Below are 9,415 nucleotides of genomic sequence, written 5' to 3' on the forward strand. Positions count from 1 at the left end.
GTTCTTCTGTTTGTTTCACAGTCTGCAATGAGGACTTAGCTAAAGCCTCTTGTAGATCTTTAAGTGTAATGGAAGGAGGAGGTGATGGTGGGGGAGATCTAGGTTTTTGTTGTTGAATTTGCACAACAGGAGAAGAAATAGCTGTTTTAGGCAATGCAGAAACTCCAGTACGTTTTGAAGCCATTCTGCCAAATTATTTGTAAAACTCACATCACAACAGCAAGTATAAACTTAAAAAAGCTTGACTTAAGAAAAATTCTTTAAAGTCCTTTAAAATGCATCATTCCACAACTGGAAAGAAAGTGAAAGTTTTCCTTTTGTTAGAGAGAAGCAGCGCTTCCGCGGCCATTTTCTTCTCACTTTCACTTATAACAAGTAAAAATCCCAATAAAATCTTTGAGTTAAAGTCACAATTTAACTGAAGTAAAAATCCCGTCAGGTTCCGTCTGTTCAAAAGTTACTCACAAGCAGATACAAAGTAGCAGCAGTGGCGGTGACGTCTAGCTTCGCTCCGAAGAGCGAAGACACCCCGAGCTGCGGAGAAGAGGTCCAGACTCCGGGGGAGTTCACACCTTCATGATCCTGGGGGGACTAGGGAACTCAACCCCTATCCAAACCAAACTCACTTTCTCCCCTTCGCCCGGGGAGAAAGTTTCGAGCCGCAAAACAGCTGATCCGCGCTGTTTTGACAGCTTTGACGCAGTCCCGGGCAGGAGGCTGAGAAAAAAGCCTCCATTGGCGAAGCCTCGCCACCGGAAGTCTCTGAAATTGCATTTTCAATTACAGTCATAAATCGAGGATTATCTATATGTGTTTCGGAAGAGTGAAGGTTCATTTCATTGTCCATCAATGCTTATACAAATATTTTGCATCCCTATCTTAAAGACTATGTGCCTAATCTTTCTGCAGCATTTCCCAGTCCATTTAGGTGTTCATTTTGTCAAATAATTTGGTATATGTAGCAAATCTCGTTACTTCACCCAAAGGGATACCATTTAAAATGAATGCTACCAATCCTATTCAGAGCCTAGCGCAGTGGTGGCGAACCTGTGGCACGCGTGCCAGAGGCGGCACTCAAAGCCTTCTCTGTGGGCACACGCACCACTGCTGCCATTAGGCCGCCACCGCCGCCTGGAGCGGCAGCCCCACCCAGCACAAAGGAGGCAAAGCAGCCAGCTAGCAAGCTTGAGTAGAGGTGGTAGAGCATCCCCACGCCCAGCAAACCAAAGGCCACCCTGAGCAGGAAAAGCCAGATCCCCATCGGCGCCATGGCCCCCCAGTCCCAGCTAGGATTGTGTGCCTTCCCCCATCTATGTTGGGCCTCCTACCCACCACCCCACCTGCCAGAGACCCCCCTGAATCTCCCTCAACCCTGCCCGGCCCCCACAGGCATCCCCCCATGAGCAACATCGAGGTGGCCATGCCCATCCCAGCACACCCACCCAGTCTGCTGTGACAACCGCAGCCACGCCCACCCAGTGGGCCACGCCCCCATGCCCCCCCTGGGGGCACCACAATGCTGATGCGGCCCTAGCACTTTGCGATAAATAAGTGGGTTTTGGGTTGTGGTTTGGGCACTTAGTCTGTAAAAGGTTTGCCATCACTGGCCTAGTGAAATTTCATGGTTCTCCCTGAAGCGAAGCAAGAAGAAATCACTTCCGAATTCCTTCACCCTGAACCACCAAAAATACTTTAGAAATCTAGAAACTGGAATTAAGTTCATACAACGTCACTGGATTACAGAGATGGGCTATTACTCACCATTAATTAAAGCAACAATATACACACTAGTGGTAAGGCTAATAATTCCTTCAGATTCTTCAGACTCAATGTATTCCAATAATTCATTTAGGAAAGACCTGAGTAAAATATGCATGAAATATACAGAAACATGAACCATACAGAAAATAAAGACAAAAAGATTAACTGTCAAAATATGAATTCAGGACCTTGCAGAATTTTTAGATTTTAGAACCTTTTATAAAGTCTTCATAAGAGTATTAAAGGTTCTAGACATTTACTTCTATTATTATTATTATTTGCTCTCCTATTGCGGCATTCAGCAACCTTCTGAAGCACAGTTCTTCCTCAAGAGACATTGCTTCCACCTTTAGCCTTCAAGCCATAATATTCTCCTTTTTATGATCTCTACTGCTTCTTCTTCTTCTAACATATATGAAAGAGGGGATGGGACAAAATAGAAGGCATTTTATTTCTAGAATTTAATTTCTGCTTTTGAAAAATATGGGGTTCTAGAATTGACAATCACAAAATGAGCAAGTCTCCAAAGAGATGGAGGGAATAACATTCCAGGTTTATTTAGCTGCACCGATGCTTTAGAAGCATCAAAAGTAAGTTTACAACATCCTTTCAATTTAAAAAAAACTATTTATATTAGAGAGAAAAAGAGAAAATGAGCGAGCCAGAGAGAGAAAAATGACAAAAACAGAGAGGGACAGACAGGCACTGGCTGTTGTACTTAAACTGCCCTACCCAGAGCGCTCAGCTTTGAAGCATGAGCTGGAACAGTATCACAGATACTAATTGGCTGGAACAGTATCACAGATAATCTAAAACAGGCATGTCAAACTCGCGATGTCACATGACGTCGCGCAACGTATCGGAGCTTTTTTGCCATTGCCGACAATGAAGTGGGCGCGGCTCCGGTATGATGAAACCGGCCTGCGGGCCGGCAGTTTGACACCCCTGATCTAAAAGCTTGATAATGTTATCAACAGCTTATATTCCAGAGTATAGCAGATGTAGGTCTTTGTACAACTATAGAATCAATTATCCTGAAACATTGCTCTGTATTATTTCAAGGGTCCCTTTGCTTCCAATTTTCATGCTCAATGTAATAAAAAATGCTTGAATGTTTAAAATCTCTTGTTTTAGTAGCTAATGAATCTTTAATATAAACTACTACCAATACTCCTAAATTGCAGCTCTTATTTTAAGAAAGTGCTACCTGCAAGTAGACTGCAATTATGAGATTCCAGAAGTATCTGTAGAATATATTCAGTAGTTCAAAAAATAAAAAATAAAAATCCAACTCAAAACCAGAACTGCATACAAGCTGGTCAATAGCACACCCCTTGAGTATTAACTGCTCCAATTTTTCCCTTGCTTTGTCAAATCTTTTTTTCCTAATGCTAGAATTGAGTAATCACCTAAGGAGGTAACACAAGAGGTCATCAACAGGGTACCAGATGAAGACGACAAAATCTGTCCTCAGCACAGAAACAATACTGTGGGAAAACAGACAAATTGGACTAAGCATCCCCCCCAAAAGAGAGCTTACCTAATCACATCTGCTGATTTATTCATAATCGTCATTAAAACGCTGGAAAGTGGTGGGAGATCCAAGAATGTCTTAGGTGTTATTAGCTGTTCTCTATCTGATACCTAGAACAAAAGAAATATGAAGAAGTGCTTTTAGCAAATGAGAAATCAATAAATAGGAGAAGAACAATTGGCACTTGATATTACTTTCCTCAGTCTTTTATGGCTATTGAAATAGCTAAGATCTTGAAAGAGGAGGAGGAGGAGCAGGAGGAAGACAGGCAGATAACTCCATAGGCCAGGGATAGGCAACCTTGGCTCTTTTATGACTTGTGGACTTCAACTCCCAGAATTCCTGAGCCAGCCATGCTGGCTCAGGAATTCTGGGAGTTGAAGTCCACAAATTATAAAAGAGCCAAGGTTGCCTACCCCTGCCTTAGGCAAAGAAATAACAGCAGCAAAACAGCAGTTGTGCTTTCTGGAAGGCACATAACATCACCCCCATTTGAAGGCTAAAAGCTTGACTGGCAGCTCAGAACCTGTTGTCCTGAGATTTTATTTTTTTGGGGGGGGGGGGCTTAGAGCCAGCCATTTTCTGCTCAGCCCCTTCACATCATCAGAAGCATTCTCAAAATATTCACTGAAGATTTATTTTCACAGCAGATGTACATTCGATAACAAGGACCATCTAAGAATTTGAGAGCCCTTATTTCTACAGGTGTAGAAAGAGATATGAAGGCAGATGGTGTTTTAGAAAAGTGTTTTAAAACTGCTCTCCCTTTGCAAATGCAGCATTAGCTAGAGCAGTGATAACCAACTTACAACACATGTGTCACTGATGGAACACCATGCCATTTTTGGTGGCACACCAGGCCTCCAAACTGTCTGGAAGGCATGCTAAAAAGCCTTGCACAGCCTCCGAGGCATCCCAAAATCGCACAAGCATTCTCACACAATTTCCTGAGGCCTGAGAGAACAGCACCTTTGTATGCAACTTCCCAAGGATTAAGAGACCTCCAGACCCTCTAGAAGCCACATGAGAGGACCACAATCTCACACAGCCTCTAAGTGACTCCCCAACCTTTCTGCTTCCGGGGACTGGTTTCAGAAGAAAAATTGTCTTCCACAGACCAGGAAGGGATGATTTCGCACACAACCTAGATCCTACATAGGCCCAGATGAAGCTTCGCTCACTTGCCCACTGCTTGCGCGGCCTGTTTCCTAATTAGCCATGGGTCAATACCAGTTAGGGACTTCTGCTCCAAGGCATCTGAAAATCGCATGAGCATTCTGCCGTGATTTTCTGAGGCTCCAGAAGCCCCCTATAGTGTAGGTTTTGGAGGGTTGAGAGAGGAGAGGGTGGGAGGGGAGAATCTAGGGCAGAGGACTCAATCTTTTGGGCACCAGGGACCAGTTCCATGAAGAGAGGTTTTTTCCACGGACCAGAGGGGGTGTGGTTTTGTGTGCTGCCTGCATCCAGCAGTTACAGCTTTGCTTGTTTGTGCAGCCCGATTGCTGGCATGCTGCGGCCCAGTACTGGTCCATGGACCGGGGGGGTAGGGACCCCTGGTCTAGGGGATGAGATTCCAGATAGGAAGTCAAGAGGCCCTTTTTGTCCAAGGGGTGTGTGAAATGTCGGTGATCAACATAGGCCTTTTCTGAATTTTTAACATGACAAACCCAAAAGGTATACCAACATTGAGCTAAAGAGACAAGGTGAAAATGCTTTCTATTTCCAGCCACTCATGGCATTCTCTCCTTACATATTCCATGCTGGAAAGATCCTGAAAGATCTTTGACATTGCCTGCTATTTTGTGTGAGTGAGGAATACTATTTCTCACCATAATGATTTTAAGATGTGTGGACTTCAACTTCCAGAATTCTCCAGCCACCATAGCAAGTGAGTTGTTGCTTGTCTGGATATCATATCCAGCCAGATAATATAATTAAATTCTTGCTAAATTCACACATTATAGTAAGCCGAGTGCCCAAACTGCAACCCAAACCCCATCGTTGGGTGCCGGGTGGGTGTGGCCCATTGGGTGGGCATGGCTGCAGTGGTAACAGCAGACTGGGTGGGACTAAAAAGTTCAATCAATCAATTCTAACTTTGCAAGATCTTTTTTTTCCCCACGAGAAGTTGAAATTGACTGATTGATTTAACCTTTTATTTTTGTACACGGCGGCGGAGGCCTAAAACCCAGCTGAAGGCCTAGGACTGGGGCGACGACGCGCGTGCCCACAGAGAGGGCTCTGAGTGCCGCCTCTGACACCCGTGCCATAGGTTCGCCACCACTGCCATAATACGTACCTTATAAACCCCTATGTGTGAATTCATATGAAAAGTTAAGACCCAAACAAAGTACAGTGGTACTTCAGAACTTATCATTAATTGGTTCCGGGAAGCCCGACAAGTACCAAACAAAACATGAACCTTGGTTTTGACTAGGAAGGACTTTGTGTCTTTACCTTTTCCTATGTCAGTGACCTTCCCAGCATGATGGACTTTTGTCCGTCGTCTGCAGCCATTCCCCACTTCCTTTTGCAGTGACCTTCCAGGCATGGCCAACTTCCTGTCCTTTCTCCGTGGCCATCCCCCTCTTCTTATCGCAGTGTCGAGTACCAAGCAAATGACGGGTAGGATGACAACATTTTCGCATAAAAATGCACCGAATGCCAAATTTGACAAGTTATGAAGTAGCTGAATACTAAGGTACCACTGTACATTATAGCACAGTATGCAAATTATGTCACTGTGATGCTATCTTTCCCTGGTTACTTTTAATTATGGCTCAAAGATGGCACATGACATATTTGTACTGGTGAATCTCAAGAGGTCTGATCTCTATCACATCTGATAGATCCTTGAATATTTGCTTAGATCAATGTTTCTCACTGGAAGCCTGAAATTATGTGGATATCAATTCCCAGAATTCCTCAGCCAGCATTCTGAGAGCTGAAGTCCATTACATCTTCCAGCCACAAAGGTCAAGAAACTCAAGAAATGGCTTAAAACCATTCTTACATGCACAGCATATCTGCCATGACAGTAAAGCGAAACATATTACCTTTTTTTTCAAGTTGCAGTTTATCTCAACCACTACTGCAGCCAAAAGAGAAGAAAAAACTCCTTGATAAACCATTGGAAAAATCAACATACAGGACTGGGCTACGTGTACAAATTCTTCAAGAGGATCTTGAGCAAAATAAATTAACTAGGGAAAAAACAACAACCAAAAATCAGTTTTATAGCCAACAAGCCTACACAAATACCTACAATATATGTATTTTAAAGAAGCTGAGACAAAAATGCATAACTACACAAATTAAAGCATACAAAGCTTCCAGAAAAACGTTTAGTTTAAAAGCTGCACTCTTTTCAGATTCTTTCAGCATTAAAGAGCACTAAAATACTTCTATTTTCATACAGAAATAGGTCCCTTCTATTCTGAAGGGACTGGAATTTCGATACATGCCTTGACCGTTGTAAGTCAAGACATCCACATGACTGTACTCAATTTTATTACTGTCTTAATGGTGATCATAAGTCCACATCTATTCTCCCAAATAGGCTATTTTCCTGGAAATTGGCAAAACCTTGCAAATCACAATAACATGACTGCAGAATACTGCAATCAATTGTAAATATGAGCCGGTTGCCAAGTGCCTGAAATGCAATTGTGTAATTGCTGAAATGGGCTAGGGAGAGTGCAATATTTAAGATGGCTGGAGATATTTTATGGGTCATAAAGCACTCTTTCCAAGACCGTTATAACTCTGTACAGCCGATAAACAATTGGTCATTAATTGAGGACTACCTGTATCTTCTTTCTCTTTTGTCACTACAGCACAAACTTCAGAAGAAACCAAACATTCCAATTCTCCCAGGGCTATTTAAAGGAGGCTGAAATCAATATCAGAGTCCAGGGGCAATCATTTTATAGAATTATTTTCCAATATAAAGAGGTATTAAAAGGCTCAAGAAGAAATAGTCATGAATCTTTATAATCTGAAACAAAACAAAACCCCTGAGGCTGAGAAAAGAACTTGATAGCCTTACAATGAATTGGAAATATGAAAGACAGGTAGCAGAAACAATAAAAGATGACACATTTTAGATAAAATAATACAAAGTCTAGTTTTTAAGCTGGTCCACCTTTAATTAATATTGACCCAGAAGGCAAGTTCTTGAAAACAAACTAAGAAACAATGTAGCACAATATCTAATAAAGCAATTGCAAGTCCTATAATTAGGGCATCTTGTGCTGTGCTGTCCCTTTAGGAAGCAATAATTTTAGTTCTCTAACCAATATTACCATCTATCTATGAAACGTTATCCTATCATCTCTGAAACCTAAAGGTTTTTTTTGTTTTTTTGCATTTACATTCCTACTCTGCCTATCACTGGCCTTTTTACAAAGTGATTTTCAAAGAAAAAAAAATAAAAATAAAGAAAGGATAAGCGTTATCTCAGAAATGTGGGACTGAATAAAGATCTTCGTGTGGAGTTGTCAAAGCTCCCACTTAAAACAACACTACCAAGTTCTGAGCTATTTTTAGTTCTGTCACAAAATGTCACCCAATGTCAATTTTTTCATTAGAAAACTAAACACCTTTGCTAATATGAGTTAGTTAGAAAGTAATTGCATCTTGATATTTTAAAAGGAAGAGAAAGTTTGAAATATACTGGAAATATTCAAAGCACAACTTAAAAGTCTGGAACTATGCTGGAGGACCATTTCTCACAATTATGGCTGCAGAATTCTTTCTTTTATAAACAAGGATCAAAACTGGATGGTTACTAAAACTAAGCACAATAGCTGAAATGGAAAAATTCAAACTGGGGGGGGGGAGTAAATCATGGCCAGATTTAAATGCAACTGGTACCTGAATCCCTTCTTCTTTTTGTCTTCTGAGCTTAAGTGCCATAGATTCTAGAAATTCCTGGAACATTTTATGAACATTATTTAGAAGTTCTGTTATGCAATCAGTGTTGTCAATGTCACAGGCTAAGGAAGCTTCAACAATCTCTCTCAGGATATAAAGTAAAATTGGAATGAAAACGGAGCCTTTTCCTAACAAAACAAAACAAAACAAAACAATGTGGTGATGCAGCAAAAACAATATGCAAAGGCTGTATCTTCAAAAGTGTAGTGTCTGGATCAAAAAAGAAAATTGAATCTGCCTATTCAACACTGATCAAATTGCTCCTTCCATTTACCTCTGTAAACCCTATTTTTACTTATTTATTTTATTTATTAAATTTGTTTTTGGAAAAACTTGGATACACTGGAGGGATCTCTGGGAGAGGAAACAAGATGAGTGGCCAGGAAGAAAAACATTATGAGGAATAGTTGGACATATGGAGCAGGTTTAGTTTGAAGATTGTGAGGAGGCATCATAGCTTTTCTTCAGTTACTTGAAAGTGGAGTAGAACTGTTCAGAACTGGAGAAGAAACAATGGGTTAAAATTACAAGGAAATAAGTTTTGTTTGGGTGTCAGGAAATAATTCCCATGAGCTGTGCAAAAGTGGAGCAGCTTGCCTTAGGGAAGCAGTAACTTCCCCTCTGCTGAATGTGTTAAAATATTGACACTTGTCATGGATGCCACAGTAGTGAACGCCTCGCGATTGTGAGAAGTTCACTAAATGTTTCCCAAAGATCCTTCCAACCCTTACATTCTATGAAAAAAATAAGATGTGTAGAAGATAGTAAACATAGTTATTCCATTCCAAATATATTGTTCAGTCTTCCCCAATATGGCCACTTTTCAGCTGTTTTCAACTCCCAGAATTCTCAGCAACAATCTTGACTGTTTCAAATTCTGAAATTGAAGCTCATATACCTAGAGGGCCCACTAGGGGGAGGGTGATAAACGTATTAATTCCTGGAAGCTGTTGAATTTGTACTGTTTCAATAAAAAGACAGTTAAAAGTCTATCTGGACCCGCTCCAGTCGGGCTTCAGGCCGGGATACAGCACGGAAACGGCATTGGTCACGTTGGTAAATGATCTCTGGAGGGCCCGGGACAGGGGCCATTCCTCTGTCCTTGTTCTTTTGGACCTCTCAGCGGCTTTTGATACCGTGGACCACGGTATCATGCTGCGACGTTTGGGTGAGTTAGGAGTGGGA

The 9,415-nt window shown here is 41.6% G+C and overlaps 1 protein-coding gene across 1 annotated transcript in view; it reads right to left on the reverse strand.

Annotated features, from left to right (window-relative positions):
- NCAPG2 (non-SMC condensin II complex subunit G2) overlaps positions 1 to 9,415 on the reverse strand; it is a 45,903-nt gene that overhangs the window by 6,008 nt on the left and 30,480 nt on the right. The window contains exons 22-25 of the mRNA XM_015811483.1: positions 8,171 to 8,358; positions 6,352 to 6,498; positions 3,302 to 3,405; positions 1,762 to 1,859 (exon numbers count right to left, since the gene is read on the reverse strand). Coding sequence (XP_015666969.1) covers positions 1,762 to 1,859; positions 3,302 to 3,405; positions 6,352 to 6,498; positions 8,171 to 8,358 — 537 coding nt within the window. The remainder of the gene's footprint in view (positions 1 to 1,761; positions 1,860 to 3,301; positions 3,406 to 6,351; positions 6,499 to 8,170; positions 8,359 to 9,415) is intronic.

This window comes from Protobothrops mucrosquamatus, unplaced genomic scaffold (genome assembly GCF_001527695.2).
Source record: "Protobothrops mucrosquamatus isolate PMUCROS unplaced genomic scaffold, P.Mucros_1.0 scaffold42, whole genome shotgun sequence".
In the NCBI taxonomy this organism is placed as follows: Eukaryota; Metazoa; Chordata; class Lepidosauria; order Squamata; family Viperidae; genus Protobothrops; species Protobothrops mucrosquamatus.